General features: G+C 40.8%; 1 protein-coding gene across 1 annotated transcript in view; it reads right to left on the bottom strand.

Moving 5' to 3' along the window:
• Positions 1-19,284, bottom strand: part of Slc9a9 (solute carrier family 9 member A9) — a 535,118-nt gene that overhangs the window by 350,748 nt on the left and 165,086 nt on the right. The window contains exon 6 of the mRNA XM_032909913.1: positions 11,824-11,929. Within this exon, the coding sequence (XP_032765804.1) occupies positions 11,824-11,929 (106 nt within the window). The remainder of the gene's footprint in view (positions 1-11,823; positions 11,930-19,284) is intronic.

The following is a 19,284-nucleotide window of genomic DNA, read 5'->3' as shown; positions in this document are numbered from 1 at the left end:
TGCTTTCTGAGCTGCATCATTTCTTCAAGCTTAGAGTGAGACAGGGACGTTTCTGCTTCACTTCAAAGCACCAGATCCTGGTGATTATTGAAACTAGGCTGAAGCTAGAAAATAACCAACCAACAGACCAGTTGATCTCCACCTGACCCCATGGAGACCACATACACCTATGAGCAGTATTTGCTGCCAGGTACAGACGGGATACAGGAAAGGCTGCTTGTACCATACATTCTTCAGCTGATTTCCTCTCACAAATAGACCACAAGCCATCAGCCTGAGGGTGGGACCACAACTCAGATCTGACCAATCACTACATCCTAATTTCCTTGGAGTACTATGTGATCTTGGGGAGATCTTCATATGTTGGCAGTGCCAAATGGAGGCTCTGTGATTGATATGCAAACTACAGGGAGAATGAAGTGTTGTTTTGAGTGGAAAATTACAAACATGGGGAAAGAGCCTTTCCTGATTCACAGAGTAAGTCATGTATCTATAGGTGTGAGCAAAGATGAGCTTGCACCCTAAGAATGAGGAGGATGAGTGAAAAGCCACACTGAATCCTTGAGCCCAGCATGCCCCAGTGGGTTCAACCCGGAAGCATAAGCCAATGGATTCCCTTGATTATATTAATTTTAATTGGGTTTCTGTCAAACACATCTGACACCAATGAATTAGAGTTTAATGGAATTGAGATAAAGAACCATCAATATGGAATCACAGTATTTATTTCTGTTTCATAGATCATTTTGTCATTCTTGATACAGCTTGAGCAAGCCAAGTTCTCCATCATGTGTCTGCGTTCCAAAGAAGTAGCAAGAAAATCATAGATCTAAAAGTTAAGAGATGGACCAGAATCACTGGATAAAACCAAGGTTAGATTTGAAGAGGTGTTAAGAGCTAGGGGTAGAAGAAATCCAAAATCATGGTCAGGAAACAGGAAACAGAGATCAGGAATGAGTAAAACCCAAGAGAGCAGCAATGGATAAGTGGGCAGTACCACCCTGGGAATGTCTGACTTACAGTCACTGTCAGCTGAGCATGGTGGCCTTGGTCCTATATAAAGAGCCCAAGGAGCCTTTCCCATTACTGGCATGTGATACCACCTAGTGTTTCAAAAATGAAATAACCAAAGAATTGATTGCCTGGACAGGAGTCCTTGGGCAAAATGAGCCATGCATTATTTTTCCTTTAATTATGTAACACAAGACTATTTATCTAGACAGCCATCAAAACAAATGTGATTCAGGCTGATATCAGTTTCCCAGCCCAAATTAACTTTTGAATCACCTTCAGTAAGATGTGTCAAGACATAAGGAACTTATTTTTAAGTTAAGCAGATTGATGAGAAGTATGTCTCCAGGTTTTGATGGCAGTTTCTGCTCACCCTATCAGCATGCATATCTTCTTATCACTCCTGTGTTTCCTAGTAGAAGCCAATGAGAGACTCGGAGCTAATGAGAGTTGCTAAGAGGGCTTTCCAAAACAGTTGGAAGAAGCATAATAAAGACTATCAAATATACATCCTCTGGAGAAGCTGTTAATGAGAGGATTAATAAATGCCTCCATCTGCACCTGAAAAGACCCTAATTGATTCGGTCTGTAATTATTGGAGAAACTGCCAAACAATTAGTTTGTGCTATGGGGACAGAGAAAGGTCTAACTTACCGCTAAGGAAATTGCATTCTTCTTGGAAATGATATTAGCATGACAATGAATGGGATTTCCTTAGGGACCTATTTTTATATCTAAATTCTACAGTTCTTCTGAATTAACTGTTAGAGGAATGTTGAGTTTTTTTATTCACATTAAATCCTGTGATAGTTATTTGCCCAGCTCACTGAAGGCAGAGATGGGTGACTAAATTCAGGAAATGGATAGATGGCAGGTACAGGTGCTGGGCACATTTTAGTGAATTGCTGGATAGTAAGTACCTCAAGGTTCCTCTTAGTTCCTTGGCTGAGTCTCACACTATCCCATTAGCTTTCATGTTAAATTCCCCTTAAGAAGCATGGGTCTTAAGGAGTGTGGTCTTTCAAAACATCACTTGTGGATAAGTGCCAGGCATTCTCTGGCATCACACTTTCTGTGACATTTTCTAGCAAAAACTTCTAAGCAGCATGGCACTTTCCTTTAGAGGGAGAAAATTGCTACTCCATTTCTCTCTCCTTTAATGAGCTGCACTGAACTTCCTTATCAGTATTTGCTTTACAAGGAATAAAGGCACTTAGTGTGTATTTATTACCCTCTAAGAGCCTGCTCTTTAAAGAGGCCCTTAGTTTATTTCTAAGAAAACTTGAATGCCTTTATACACTGTGGAATTATTTTTTTTTAAAATGTTCACTTTGAACCTTTAAATTATATTTGTATTAAAATAGTATATATTTTGTATATGATATGTAAGTAATTTACACATAAGCAATGACTAACCCATCACTATATCTTCATAATTATAGGTAAAATATAGAGATAACAAAATATGTGATTTGTATATATTATAATACAGGTAATTTGTGGTTGTTGTTTTTGTCAATTTGATTCAATGTAAGGTCACCGGGAGGAAATCTCAACTGAGAAAATGTCTCGACCAGATTGGTCTGTAAGCTTGTCTGTAGGGATATTTTCTTGACTAATGATTGATAAGGGAAGTGTAGACAGTGTCACACCAGTGCAAGTGATCCTCTACAAAAGAGTAAACTGAGCAAGCCAAACAGCAGAACTCCCCCATGTTTCAGTTCCTGCCTCCAGGTTCCTGCCCTGACTTCTCTCAAGGATGGATTGTGCTCAGGACATGTAAGCCAAATAAACCCTTCCCTCCCTACGTTGTTTTTGGTAATGGTCTTCATCACAGCAACAGAGAGCTAACCAGGATAGAAACACTACATAAGGACATATGTGTCCACATAGAGTTGGTAGTGTTTTGTTTTGATTTGGTTTTTGAGACAAAGTCTCATTGTATAACTCAGGCTGACCTTGAATTTGCTTTGTAATTGGCTGGAATTCTATAGCCAGTCTAGATATTACTGTGTATTTCATTTTCTTAGCATTTACTAAGTACTAGTACTACTGTTAATTAGATAGAAAAAGTATAAATTTGGTTTGTCTTACTTAAAACATAGTATGCATATCCTTTTACATCAATATTTTTCTTTCTCTATCATTTTTGAAGTGTGTGAGATGACTCTCATAATGCCCAAAATTTGTTAAATCACCTGCCACCTTTTATACATACCTTCATGGCCTCAGATACTTGTTAGGATAATTTCTAGAAGTGGAGTTCTTTATTAAATGACTCAAAGCCTAATGACCTAGTAAATAATGCTAAATTATCTTTGGAAAAATTGTATCACTTTTCTCTTTTGTCAGTAATATAGTGGGGCTCCAATTTCTCAAACTCTATCTCTCTGGATATGATTTGGCATCTTGAGTTCTTAAGATTTCAAGATTTGCTAGTTAAAAAATGATATGGTGGATGTTGGTAGGAATGATAAGATAAATTAGAAATGTATTTCTATCATATAAGTCTTCCTAGATTATAGAGCTACAGAGCTTTGTCCCCTGTGTTGCTTTATTTCTTGCTTGGGATAGTTTTCTAATGCAAACTAAATAACTTACAATTTGCAGATAAGCAAACAAATTCATGCCACTATTCTGGTGTGTTAAGCTTTGTTGTGTTTCTATCTAGTATTTAATTTTCTTCATTCATGGCAATTTTACTTGAACAATAATTCTGCTTTTCTCATTTCATCTTTGTAATTACAAGTGAGGCCACTTAAGGCCCTAACCTCCTTGTCTGTGGTTTCCATGGGTTGGTGAGGCAGTGTCTCCCTTGCCTCAGTAGACATACCTAAAGCACTAACTGTTCTAGAGTTTACAAGCTATAGCAAAACTTAAGGCTGAGGATAATGGTGCATTGGACCTTGGGTTTTTGCTCTTTTCTGAAGACTGAGGGAGGCAGTCGCCCCCATCCAAAAGAGGGAACTACCATGAAGGAACTGAGTGAGGAGGGAGAGCCCTGCTCGTTTTGTGGGGCCCTTTACTGAGCTATTCCTATGGCTGCTGCTCATTTACATCAGTTCACAGTCTGTTTGCTTACAACAGTTTGGGTTGGTTCTGTGAAAACTGAACTGATTGCGCAGTTAATTAATGGGGATCCTGACACCAGATCTGACTTCTAATTGTGACTTCTTTCAACTCCGCCATGCTGCCTCTGAAATTAATGTCTTTGTTCAGGATTCGAGCACGTACACCCCCTTTAGATCTCTTTGCTCTGTCTTCTGCCTCCTTTCAAAGTCTATTTGACAACTTTTAGAAAGGTAAATCCATCATGCAGAATTCATTCATTTTGAGCCAGTGTGCAGACACTTGGAAAAGATATTCCTATGTACTAGAAATAATAGTATGGGTCAGAGATAAGCTAATTTCAGAACTTTTATGTTAATGGAAGTTACTTTTATTTCAGGACAAAGAATTGCTGGATCATTTTTAATCATAGAAATATGATACAGCGCTCATCATCTTGTGCTACGTAGGAGAGATGGGAAAATCAAATTCAATTATAAATTAATTATCTGAAGTTGAGAAGACATTTAACCTAAGAAATGGTATTAATTATATTTTTGCTTCATAGACTATCAAAGAAAAGCATCTTTAATAAAAAATGTAGCTAAGTACTAGAGCACACTATTGTCATAATATTAACAATTAAAAATGCAAAGTATTAAATACCTCGGTGTGACTTTAACCAACCAAGTGAAAGATCTGTATAGGAAATTCAAGTCTCTGAAGAAAGAAATCGAAGGCAATCTCAGAAAATGGAAAGATCTCCGATGCTCATGGATTGGCAGGATTAATATAGTAAAAATGGCCATTTTACCAAAAGTGATCTACAGATTCAATGCAATTCCCATCAAAATTCCAATTCAATTCTTCATAGAGATAGAAAGAACAATTTGCAAATTCATTTGGAATAACAAAACCCAGGATAGCTAAAACTATCCTCAACAATGAAAGGACTTCTGGGGGAATCATAATCCCTGACCTCAAGCAGTATTACAGAGCAATAGTGAAAAAAACTGTATGGTATTGGTACAGAGACAAACAGATAGACCAGAGGAATAGAATTGAAGACACAGAAATGAACTCACACACCTATGGTCACTAGATTTTTGACAAAGGAGCCAAAACCATCCAATGGAAAAAAGATAGCATTTTCAGCAAATGGTGCTGGTTCAACTGGAAGTCAGCATGTAGAAGAATTCAGATTGATCCATGCTTATCACCCTGTACAAAACTTAAGTCCAAGTGGATCAAGGATCTCCACATCAAACCAGATACACTCAAACTAATAGAAGAAAAAGTGGGGAAGCATCTCAAACACATGGGCACTGGAGAAAATTTCCGGAACAAAACACCAATGGCTTATGCTCTAAGATCAAGAATCGACAAATGGGATCTCATAAAACTGCAAAGTTTCTGTAAGGCAAAGGACACTGTGGTTAGGACAAAACGGCAGCCAACAGATTGGGAAAAGATCTTTACCAATCCTACAACTGATAGAGGGCTTATATCCAAAATATACAAAGAACTCAAGAAGTTAGACCTCAGGGAGACAAATAACCCTATTAAAAATGGGGTTCAGAGCTAAACAAAGAATTCACAGCTAAGGAATGCCGAATGGCTGAGAAACACCTAAAGAAATGTTCAACATCTTTAGTCATCAGGGAAATGCAAATCAAAACAACCCTGAGATTTCACCTCACACCAGTGAGAATGGCTAAGATCAAAAGCTCAGGACAGCAGATGCTGGCAAGGATGTGGAGAAAGAGGAACACTCCTCCATTGTTGGTGGGATTGCAGACTGGTACAACCATTCTGGAAATCAGTCTGGAGGTTCCTCAGAAAATTAGACATTGTACTACCTGAGGACCCAGCTATACTTCTCTTGGGCATATACCCAAAAGATGCCCCAACATATAAAAAAGACACGTGCTCCACTATGTTCATAGCAGCCTTATTTATAATAGCCAGAAGCTGGAAAGAACCGAGATGCCCTTCATCAGAGGAATAGATACAGAAAATGTGGTACATCTACACAATGGAGTACTACTCAGCTATCAAAAACAACTTCATGAAATTCATAGGCAAATGGATGGAACTAGAAAATATCATCCTGAGTGAGGTAACCCAATCACAGATAAACACACATGGTATGCACTCATTGATAAGTGGCTATTAGCCCAAATGCTCGAATTACCCAAGATGCACAGACCACATGAAACTCAAGAAAGGTGACCAAAATGCGAATGCTTCACTCCTTCTTTAAAGGGGGAACAAAACTATCCATATGAGGGGATAGGGAAGCAAAGTTTGGAGCAGAGACTGAAGGAATGGCCATTCAGAGCCTGCCCCCATATATATATATATATATATATATATATATATATATATATATATATATACCAAAACTAGATAAGATGGATGAAGCTAAGAAGTGCATGCTGACAGGAACTGGATATAGATCTCTCCTGAGAGACACAGCCAAGAAATGTCAAATACAGAGGCGAGTGCCAGCACCAAACTACTGAACTAAGAACAGGACCCCCGGTGGAGGAATTAGAGAAAGGTCTGAAGGAGCTGAAGGGGCTTGGGACCCCATAAGAACAACAATGCCAACCAACCAGAGCTTCCAGGGACTAAACCACTACCCAAAGACTATACATGGACTGACCCTGGGCTCCAACTTCATATGTAGCAGTGAATAGCCTTGTTGGGGCACCAGTGGAAGGGGAAGCACTTGGTTCTGCCAAGGTTGGACCCCCAGTGTAGAGCATTGTTGAGGGGGGTGGTAATGGGGTGTGGATGGGGAGGGGAACACCCATGTAGAAGGGGAGGGGAGGGGTTAGGGGGCTGATGAACAGGAAACTGGGAAAGGGAATAACATTTGAAATGTAAATAAGAAATACCCAATTTAATAAAAATGGAAATAAAATAGAGCATGGGAAATCCTGCAGAAAAGAAGGAGGAAGAATTGTAAGATCCAAAGAGGTCAAGGACATCATAAGGCCATTGCCCACAGAATCGCCTAATCAGGGCTCATAGGAACTCACAGAGACTGAACTGACAATCAGGAAGCCTATATGAATATGATCTAGGCACTTTGCATATGTGTAGCTGTGTGTTCTTGTGGGACTCTTAACAGTGGGAGTGGGACTGGTTTTGATTCTTTTGTGTGCTTTTGTGACCATTTTTCCTTCTATTGAGTGACCTTGTCCAGCCTTAAGATGAGGAGAGGGGCCGAGTCTTATTGAAACTTGATATAGCATGTTCAGCTATTATCCCTTGAGAGGCCTGCTCTTTTTTGAAGGGAAATGGAGGAGGAATGGATCTGGGAGAAAGGGAGGTGGGTAGGTCCAGGGGACTTGGGGGAAAGAGACAATGAAAACTGTGGTTGAGATGCAATATATAAGAAAAGAATAAAACAAAAAACAATTTCTATTAATAAAGCCAGCATTTTAAACTTAAAAAAGTATTAAAGCTGAAAGGAATGGATAATCTTTAAGCAACACTTGATGGCCATTGAAGAAGAGGTCATTGGAAGCCTGTTGTAAAAGGCTTTAGAGACCCTGCTGAGGACCACACTTGCCAATGATTTGAGTTTATTGAAGTTGTCCACATAAACCAATGGTTTTGTTCTTCTGCAACTTTATTTATCCATGGTCAAATCCAATGAAAATATTTTTTAAAAAGTTACCAAAGAGGGAACACCCATAAGGAAGGGGGAGGAGGGAAGGGATGTTTGCCTGGAAACCGGAAAGGAATAACACTTAAATGTACATAAGAAATACTCAAGTTAATAAAAAAAAAAAAAGTTACCAAAACCACAAGTTGATAACTTTTAAGAGCTTTTTGTTATTGCGCATTGCTGTAAGTGTTACTGATAATCTCCTACTTCACCTGATCTATGAAGCTAAACGTTATCATAGCTCTATGTGTATAGGAAGGAAACATTGCATCTGTAGGGTTCAGTATGACACTTGAAAATCTTGAAATGGAACCCTTGTGGATAAAGGAAAAGGCTATCTATGTATACCTAACTTCACTTCCAAATTTACAAATTTTGTTTTTCCATGATGCTTGCAAAAGACAAACCCTGTAGCTATTCCTTTAAAGAAAATGTTGATGGTGGGAGTGGAGCCTAGCGCCTCATTACATCCTAGTCAAATGCTCTGCTACTGAACTACACTCCAGGTATTTATCACTGTTCTTAAGCTTGAAAACCACCCAAAGGTGGAAATAATAATGGCAGAACACAAAGGAAGTTTTTCGTTTGTTCTTTTTACACACACTTCAAGTATGTGTACTCTGCTTTCAAAAAGTTACTCTCTGGAAGTCAAATATGCATGAAAATCCAGTACCAACAGGAAGGAACTGATGGGGTCAGGGAGTCCTGGCTCTGACTGTGAGCTGGTGGACCCTAAAGGAAGTTACTGGGGTGAGAACTGGAAGCTATTCCTCAACAGAACCAGAAGCTCGGAGAACAACTTAAGAGGGATTTTAGTGTGAGATCTTGGGCCTACCACCCAGAGACTGTAAGTGTGCTGTGTGTGGTTCAGAGGAAAAAGAAAGAAGAGGGATAAATAAATTGTTAGTGAGAAACTCAGGGGAAAACTTTTATGTGATATTGAAATAGAGCTTCCCTAAGGGAGGTGGAAATGGTTGGAAGAGAGATAGAGATGAGCCTTCGAAAGAGACACAAACAAGAAATACCAGGAAGAGATCATTATCTAGCCTCTACACGAAGATGAAGATCATTATGTAGAGTCGAAACCAAGCATGGTGGAGCAGGCCTGATTCCTTCCTGTAGAGAGGGCCTCACGTCCAATTCGACACCATTGGTTACTCACAAGATACAGGATTTTTTGCCACTATTGCAGCATTCAGCATGCATGTCTTGCAAGGCTGCCACAGTAGTTGTTGGCAGACTTTACAGCTGGGTAGGTCCACTGATTGGTTTTTCCCTTAGCATCTTGCATACCACCTTCTGATGCTATGAAAGTTAGTCCTCAGGGAGGAGACTTGAAGTACCAGCTCAATTTGTCCAACCTAGCTAGCTATCCACGGCTGGATAAGTCATAGAAACTGGAAGAGAAATTACTACTGTAATTTTCTGTTTTCTCATGTAATCTATCATTCCTTTTCCCCAGCCAGTTCCTTCCATGTTCCCCTACTCCATCTCTAATTCATGACCTCATCTTTAGTTTACACACACACACACACACACACCTCTACTGAATCAATTTAGTGTTTAGTGTTAGAATAATTTCTAATCCAATCTCTGTTTTCTAAATACTTAAATCTGCAAATGAATATAGCTCTTACCCCTCATCAAAGACGTTTCTTTTGAGATAGATGGAGACTATTAAAATTCAAAGCTGGTCAAAATGTGGAGAATAAGTGACCACGGGGGGTGCCAAATTCAACTGGGACATTAACTACATAACCCTTAATTCTTAAAAAGGAAAAAAATCACAGAAGAGGGCATAGCAAAACTATAAGAGCCATGATGCCCTCTGTGAAATAATATCTTCCAGACAGGCCAGGGAAGCTGCACCTATGAGACCTCCATATGGTTGCTTAAACCTGCCTAATGAAAAAAACAATGGACATCCCAGTGTGGATGAGGGCTATTTCACAAGGCCCTTCCCTTAGATAAAAGCTATAGACAATCAGTGGATGCGACAGAGGGAGAATTAGTTTTCTCCAGGGAAAGCCCTGATTGGCTTTCAATCCCAAGTGGTCAGCCTAAACACTAAACTGATTCAGTAAGTTTTGTGTGCATGTATGTATATTTATGCATACATACATACATATATGTTTATATTTATGCACATATAATATATATAAAACCAAAGATGAGGTTATGAATTAGAGAGGGAGTAGGGGGAAAAGGAAGGAGTTGGATGGAGAGAGGGATGGTAGAAATGATGTATATGCAGTACTCATTGCGAGTTCTCCAAAAACAAGTTTAAAGAGAAATGAGTGAACAAGTAAAAAGACAAACACATGGAAGACAGCATAAGGGAGAAGAGGCCATAGGAAATGCGGGGCATAGAGAGGCCAGAGCTTGGCTATCACACACACGAGTCCAACAGTAATGGAACTCCTTGGCTTTCTGCCTCACAGTGCCACAACAGCAGAGCTGAGGATGGCAGGGCTTCAGCTAGAGTGTCCATTGTTTCCTGCCCAGAGAGCAAGACACCTTGTCATGATATGGAAATTAGATACGTTTTGTCACCGTGACCAAAATACCTGAAAGACACAGCTGCAGAATGAAAAGATTAATTTTGCATGGTTTCAGAGAGTTTGCTCTATGGCTGACTGACCCATGTGTTTAGGGAGCCGCAGATAGACTTGAGGTGGAAAAGAAACCATTTCTAAGTGCCCCGGGCTTATACCTAACAGGGCAACACTCATTCCCAAGTCCTTATTTTTAATGGGAACCACTGTGAGTGGCAGTGCTGGGCAGAGGCCAGGCCTGCCGTAGATAGAGCAGCGTGGGTCTCCCAACTCTTTTTCGTGCTTTAGCGGTTTTGCTTGACATGGCCTTTTACAATTTGGCAGCTCAGGAAGTAAAAAGGAGGGACTCAGCAGATTTTCAGGTTTGTTCTTCAAATATTCCTTTAATGTTAGTATTTCTGGGACAGGGAATCTCAGTGTCCTGATTAATTGTTCTTGATGTTTTCCTTCCAAGCATCTTTTTGCATTTGTGAGTCTGACCATGGCTTCTTCTTATTCTTACAAGCTGGTAGTTTCCTGCCACCACAGAGAAATCCTTGCCTCTGTGGCCAGGTGAACATGGCTGAACTCAGAGGCAACTTTGGAGGGAGAAAGGCAGCTTTAAGAAATGTCAACTAGCAAGCGACAGGGAACTGGAGCACTAGCTAGCAGGGCTGCCAAGCTCTGCCTGCCTCTCACTCCCCATTCTGGGTTCTGCCTTTAAAATCTTCTGTTATTCCACAATACATTTTCAACTGCATTTGAGGTAATTAACACCGGGAATAGAATCCCGTTGTCACATTTAATTATCAGATAGCTGCTTTCCTTGGGAATATCTGACAGTTTCACCCAAAATGTTGGTCTTAATCTAAAACCGCAGAGAGACCTCTGACACAGTGAAAAGCTGCCCGAGTGGCATTTATTAAATATAAATGGCTACACGACGAAGGAGGAGGCAGAGAGAGGGTGTCAGGTCTCATCTTGGGAAGAGACCCCTCAGCACAACGGGAAATCACATCTGCACTCAGCTGAGGGAGCTTCAGGGTCACGTGCGCGCGATGGGAAGGGTCTATTCCCTGTGCTTCCCTTAACCAGCTGAATCTGCATTGAGAAGGTAAAATGTTCTGACCCTGAGTTCCAGGTCCCCATCTGCCCAAAGTTTCAGAGCTTCTGTCAGTCTGCTGTCTGGAATGCAACCAGTGGGAGGAAAATACTAAGTGGCATTGATTTGAAAAGAGGCAGTTCATTTCTGTGCATCTTAGGAACCTTCATTGAATCAGCTAAATATATGCACTGAGGAAAAAATCTGATACCCTCTGGGTAGTGTCTTGGAATAAGCTGGGAGTGTGAAGGCCATTAACAGTATTAGATATTAGGTGCCTAATGAATTGTGCCTGTTATTAGAGATCTTCTGTGACAACAACTCCTTAAAAGCTACAAAGGGCTGTTTCCTCTCTGTCATAGAGAGAAGATGGGATTAAAGACACCAGGAATTACCTCCAGGCGGAACCACGGGTAAAGGAATTCTGTGTAAGACCTGGTACTTACTATGTGAGGACTATGGCCACCGCATCATTCAGCACGCTCTCCCCAAACAGCAGTGTGTACAGGTCAGGGTCCACGTGCAGCTCATGGAAAATGGCCAGCACTGTCACTAGGAAGACACACGTAAAGATGACGAGTTAGTTAGGACATAGCCACAAAGTGTGTCTTGGTTGTGGTGACTTTTACAAAGCATTCATTAAATACTGATGGTCCTAAACTCACCCACCATAGCAGCATGAGATCTTCATTCGAAAACAACAGATTATGTCATTCCCCTAGCCCCCTGCCCCATGAAGAAGTTTTATCCATGCTTACTTTCCAGAGATGCCTTTCTCTGCACACCTGGCCCACCATTTACTGCTCTCTGCAAGTCACAAAGTCACAATGGGCTTGCTGCACTTTCTTACCTTTGGGGGACAAGGGTATTTGACTCCTAAAAGCGTAGAAATTCCTTTAGCATCTACTTCTACCATTGCCTCATTCCTCATATGTGCTCCACAATGCACGCGTGCACACACACACACACACGCACGCGCACACACACACACACACACAGAGAGAGAGAGAGAGAGAGAGAGAGAGAGAGAGAGAGAGAGAGAGATGCTTCCAAAAATCCTTTTCTTTATTCTCTAAGGGTCTTGAGAGAGACTTCTTCCTAATCCTCTGATCTCCTCAGCTTTGAGCTAGCTCATTCTTTTATGAGCCTAGCATTTGGACCAAATCACAGACGTATAGAAGGGAGTGAGCTCCCTGGGGAAAGGGTCCAATTTGTAACCTTTGGTATTTATTTGACCAGCATACAATAATTATTTGATAAATGGGTGAAGGAATGGACAAATGAATATTGTTGCCATAGGCGCAATCAGACCCTGGCTCTAGTTCGCTCTTGAGAACATATTCTGCGGGTTCTCCAGAGCAGGACTCACTCAGTTACTGCCTGCTGTTTAGAACTGAGCCTCTGTGAATCTATCACAGCTGTAAACGCCGCACACTGATTATCTGTGCCCCTCAAAACCTCCTGGTGTCTCAATATTTGAAACAGTTATGCAATGTATGATAAGCACCCATTAAGAAAGTGACCCATTGAATTGACTGCCAAGAGGGAGAGTGCTACAAAATGATACCTACCCCTGGGTAGGGGAGGGGAGGCAGAATGGGTATTTTCACTCTGTTCTTTTCTCTCCTGTTTCATGAAGCACAAGGACAATATATGTGCCGTAAACAGAGTGCTAGTTGGGTTTGGGGGTGGGGTGGGGAAGGAAAGTGAGTTAAGTGTGAAGGTTTTGTAAGTAATCAAGAAATCTGGAGGTTGCTCTGTCTGCCCTAGTAGAAACAACTGAAGGTCTTTAGTAAGAGGGTTGACACATTCTCATTTGAACTTGGACATAAAGCTCAGCCAGCAGAACAGAGGCAGGATAGAGAGGTGGCTCAAGGCCTCCCTAGTAATTGCAGTAAACGATGGGTTTTACTGGGGAGGAACGGGAGAGGTGGGGAGTCGGGCTTTAAGCACTGATGGCCGAGCACATCTATCATTGCAAGTGCAGATGGCCCAGTGACCACAGTGCTTACACCTGACTTATTTATCGGTATTCATCTCCCCGGCCCCACGGTACTGTGCCACAGTGTAGCGTGCTGCCTAGTGACTGGATAAGTGAGAGTGTTGTGAGGACAGAGAGGAAGGGACAGCACCCCCATGCTACTTGAAGAGGAGGATTGGTGGGCCTTCTTGCTTGAGAGATAGAAGAGATTATTCCAGATCCTGACTTATTATAAACACAATGAACATGATAAAAATGATGTATGACATACTTGAAGATGACAGGAAAGTAGTTGAATGTTCCCATTATAAAACAACAAAACAACAACAACAACAACAACAACAACAAAACCAAAAGGTTGATGAGTGTGTGAAGTGAGGCATGTGCTAATTCGCATGATCAGCCTTCCTACTGTTCATGGGCATAAAATGTATTACATACTATAAACACAGATAAGTTTTACTTTTCAAAGCATTTTAATCTTTCTTTAATGTCCCTTTTAAAACAAAGAAACCACTGCTAGGATCTAACAATAAAACAAATGAAGGGTGTGTGTGTGTGTGTGTGTGTGTGTGTGTGTGTGTGTGATGAATTGGCATGACAGCGGGCCTGATTCCTTTTTAAAAACCAAGGATAGCATCAGTTTTATTGTTCAAGTCCAGGTAAATGGCAGAGATATACTCTCAGTCCCTGAGTACCTTCAAGCCATTTGCTACAACAGACAGCCTCTGCAGGTAGAGATGGGAGGGTCAGAATTCATCTCTTGTAGGCGATCTCTTTCTCCATCTCAGGCTGAGTCAAGAGTCTAACCAAAGCAACGAGCTTTCAACTGAAGCTTTAGTTAACAACACTCTCCTTTTGCTGGGACCTTGTGGAATAAAATATAAGTTATTCTTTAGCAGAAAATTCTATCTCTGCAGTTCAAGTGCTTCTGGGTATATTAGTTCCTGAGCCCTGAGGATAGCTTGTGACCCATCTCTACTCTCGGGAAGGTTTCCTAGGTTCATGTGCTCCTTAAGGCTTGGTTTCTTATTCTAAAGTTCCTACTCATTGATATCCACTCTGTTTTGTGAGATGAATTCAGTATTTTTTTTCCCAAAGAGAGCATAAGGCTATTTTGAGGAAAGTATTTAGCTGTATATCCAGTTATGTTCAAAAGTGATCTGACATTCTCACAATTCCTCCTGAACAGAGAACTGAGCCCTGCTTCATAAATGATATCCCACACAAAAGAGAAAGCTATTACTTGGCGAATTCCTATCTTCCCTGTGAAGAAACAGAACAACTTCAGAATAAAGCCAGCTAGCTTGTCCTGGAGGAGGGAGCATTTTGTCAGGACAGCAAATGAGTTGAATAGGTGAGTCAGGGAATTAGCCACCCACTCTGCTCCTGAGCTTGGAGCTTTTAAAAGAACTCATTTAGTTAGTTCACAGACAGCACTCAGTTTTACACACAGTGCCCTACATGCTTAGCTGCACTGTCCCAGTTTAGATTTTCTTGAAACAGCCACAGTGTAATTCACAGCGGGCCCTCCTCAGATCTTGCTGGGTTGGGGAGACTAGCCCTAACTCAAAGCTAGACTAAAAATAATTAGTACTTATTGAAGACGAACCTTTTGTGACTGCAAGAGAACATTCTAGAAAGCAGATGTAAGAGCACATAGGGAGGAGAGAGGACATCATCATGTTTTCGGGACCTATGATTTTATTAAAGGATTTGACCATTTTTGCCTGTATCACATTGTGGTCCACATGCCTCTCATGGTAGCTGCTGCTGCTGCTTCATCCATGGTTGGGAATTCCTTCTCTTATACCTTCTAAGGCCAAATTTGTAGTATGTATGTATATATGTATGTATGTATGTATGTATGCGTGTATGTATGTATGCATGCATGTATGTATGCATGTATGTATGCATGTATTTATGTGTGGGTTGGGTGACTTTCTTTACATAACTGTGGCCGTCCTGGATCTAGCTCTGTAGACCATGCTGGCCTTGAAGTCACTACTTCGGCCTTCTGAGTGCTGGGACTAAAGAACTACCTGACTTGTTTATCTATTTACTTTTAATTTTATTATTTTATGTATATGAATGTTTTGCCTCCAAGTATATATGTATACCACATGAGTGCCTGATGCCATAGAAGGTAGTGTCAGGACATCTGGGACTGAAGTGATAGATGGTTGTGAGCCACCATGTAGGTTGCTGGAAATCAAATCCAGGTCCTTTGCAAGACCAACAAGACCTGCTGAGCCATCTCACAGGCCTAAAAACTGATTTTTTTTTCCTCCAGGAAAGTCAACTTCGTTTCTCAAGTTGCTAATAAGGGAAATAAACTCCTGCAATGCTCAAGAAGATTCCCATTCACACGGGCATGGGCCTTCATTTAGGACATGGGAAGAGTGTAGCAAGGGAGTGACTGATGGGCACCGCGGAACTATGGGAGGGTTCTGAGATAAGAGCTTGAGCAGCCAAACGGGATGAGGGAGAAGACCATGGGTGGCTGTGTTTTTGGGGTGTATTGGTGAGGTGAAATAGAAAGCCAAAGTGACAGCCTTAGAATGCTGGATTGAGTAGGGCTCTCTTCTAGCTATTATAGGTTGGGTAGAATAAGGCAGAAAATAGAAAGGTTAAGACAGAGGCTAGAAGCAAAGGGAACTAATAGGACAGGGTCTGAATAAGGCAGAAGGCAACTGGAAGCAGCAGGGAAGTTATGTTCTGAGTCATGAAAGATCAGCTGCTGCAAGCTGGGTACCAGTGTATGACTCGGGCCCCTGGAGGCTGTACGTGATTGCAATATCTCTAGCAGGGGCGAATCCAAGGCTTTTGACAAACTATTAGAATCAAACGGAGACCAATTTTCCATCTCTAAGGGAAATCCAAACACTGAAATAATGTGATATTTTCATTAATACCATCATCATAGAGAAACTCTAACCAGTCAGATCTTAATCAGAAAGATAGTAAGAAAGCATTCTATGAGTAAAAACTACAGAAAACGACCACTGAAGCCCATCAGAATGCCAATGTATTGACTGCTAAATAATGCTCTGTGTATTTTTAACTGCTTGTCTATAAATGATCACTCTCTGGAAGCTCTGTCAGTAACTCTGAAGTCTTCAGAGTGATTCAGTGACAGTCCATGCCTTAGAACCCTTGTAAGCAGCTCTCTGACCCATATTCTCTCCATGTTTTACAGGGAATTTAAATTTCAAATGGTATTACAATGTGCCAGCACTCAGCAACCTAGCACGAGATCTGCCGAGGTCGATAGACAACAGGACACAAGAGTTTCCTCCCTTGTCATTCCAAGTCATCATTCAGTGTTGTCCAACGTTGGCTCTCTTTGTAGTACTTGCTACTGCTTTCTGTGCAAATCAGTATGTATGACACTTGTCCATGACGTGAAGAATCAAGTGTCCACGGCTTCTGCAGCTGAATCCTTGTTAGTCATGACAGGTGTTATTTATTTATATATACGTATAAATGAGGTAGCATATTCTTCTCTTGACAAAAGAGTACTGTGAACTTTTTTCCCCCAAAAATGGTTTAAGTGCTTATAGGAGAGTTTCAAAAAACAGTTGTAGCTTTGTGGTAATAGACTAGAATACTAGAATTATTTTGAGTCTAGACCCTCCCTCTCCACACACTTGACTATGAGATCAATTCATGGATGGGTTTTGCCAGTAGGGCTCTGCCAGTCATAACAATAGAAATAGAACAGAAATCCTGTCCTTTTGAAATAGGTCAAAGAATGATGTTAAGTCTGGAAAGCATGTTATCAGATGCTACTTTGCTGAGGTCATTCTAAATTGTATATTCCACAAAGTATCACAAATGACTTAGGCCTAAAGCACGGCAACTTTATCTGCCCTTCATAGTGATCCGTGTGTTAGGCATTGAGTTAGGAGTGAAAAGGTGTTCTATGCCACCACACGTTTGCAATCCTTTCAACCAGGTCTCCTTGGGAGAAATAAGCTCTGGTGGCCAAAGTAGTGGTTTCAATGGATAAACCAGGGATTGTTGGAGATTTTTTGAATCCCAGGAAGATCTTCATGGTCAGAACTATCTTCACAACAACAGGGAAGTGTTACTTACATTTTTTATTCTTATTCTTTGGCTTCCTAAAGTAGAATTTCCAAGAGGCTCTGTGATAGCATTACCACAGCATATTGCATTTGGAGGCAGGTGTATAAAAGACCCCCTGTCTTTTATTGCTCATTTCTTACACTGAAGAACTTTGCAAAAACGTAAGGAAATGCTGCTACTCTCCTCGACATATTTTTTGAAAATAACCTCTTGGAAAATAAATTTATCTTTCATATACTATTTATAGTCAACTGGACAAATTATTGCTACTTCAGTCAATAAAATGACATTTCGAGCTTTGTCTTAATTTCTAGCTAGATAAATAATATGGGTACATCAACAGAAACTCTTTGGGGTCTTTCTTAATTTGGGTGAGTTGTGAAGCCCTATTATAAAATGTCTGAGAATGACTGTCCTAAGATAGGTGGGTGTATAATAGCTTATTTTCTATGCACCGAGAATGACACTGGCTAAGCATCCTGTTTAAGAAAGACGAGGAAATATATCTCTTTGACGGTTTCTGAGGAGCTCAGTTTACATGCGGGGTCCTCACCCAGAAAGGCTCCCTGTGTCTTAACATCTTTTGCCATGCGGTAACCCACTGACTCTGAGTGCATATGCAGAAGTTCCTCAGTCACTCTCAAAGGAGGAAACGGTTGACTTTTCACATTAACCCCAGGAGCCTATTTTTGGAGTCACAATTCCATCACTGGTATCTGTATTTGTTTAAGGCATTCTTTCGAAAGGTTAAATATTGGGGAGTTGTTTCTTTAGTGGAGAGATGTACAATAAAAGCACAATCACAATCCCATTCTTGAATTCGTGGCTGTGTGGTGTTCGAGAATAATTGACTTCACCTTTTGCTCAAAAGCCACAAGTACATCCCCTACTGGTCTCTGAGAGTAGAAAACAGTAACCAGAAGGTCATAAGATTTGGCAATGAGAAAACCAAATACTAGCATATAAATGCTGCAAAGAAATCTATTTAATAATCAACCCTGGCAGACACTAGTTCCTAGGTCTTATATCTGGGAATGCAAGGATTGAAATCTCTTGGCAGTTCAGCTAGTGCTTGAAAAATTTCCCCAAAGGTATCTACAGCAAGAATATTCTAAATTTAACATTAGCCGAGAACATAAACACTTAACAAAGACCCAATTTTCTCACCAATGGGGTTTAATGAGCCATGGTGTAGTTTAATAGGGATTGTGCCATATACCCTGTATCCAAGTGAAGATGACTCAGCCAGCCACACAAGCGTTCTCCAATCACAATGATTGCTTCAGCACATTGCCATTTTAAAACAGAAAATGGCAGGCAAATGTTTACCTACAAATCACGAAATAAATTCAGAGCAAAGGCCAATGGCTCCAAGGTGCAGCCAACGTTAGTGATGGCTCACTAAGAAATCATCACTAGGAGGTAAACATAATACTCTGGCTTATTACATAGAACGACTGTAAGGAAAGCAAGAAGTCAAAGGAGCATTGTGTTAGTCAAGATCATGGGTTACATCGAATAGGAGTGGTTCACACATTTTTCTTACTATAAAAAGATATGAAACATATAGTGTGTCCATAATTTCCCAACCTCTGGATAAGAACACTGAGGAATGTTACATAATGGTTCCAACACGGAGAACATGTCCAAGGGCAAATGAACAAAATACTGAGAAGAGTCAGCACAGGCTTGGGAGAGAGAAAAGATAGAAGACTAGAATGAGGAGTTCATCAAGGACTAAAGCTCTGTGGTAGAATGCTTGCCCAGCCTCACAAGGCTCTGGACTTGAATCTCAGTGTTGCGAAAGGGTAGGGTGATGTCATATGCTTATCCTGTC

This window comes from Rattus rattus, chromosome 8 (assembly GCF_011064425.1).
Source record: "Rattus rattus isolate New Zealand chromosome 8, Rrattus_CSIRO_v1, whole genome shotgun sequence".
NCBI lineage: Eukaryota > Metazoa > Chordata > Mammalia > Rodentia > Muridae > Rattus > Rattus rattus.
The sequence above is the reverse complement of the archived record's forward strand: the minus strand, read 5'-3'. Positions and strand labels throughout refer to the sequence as shown.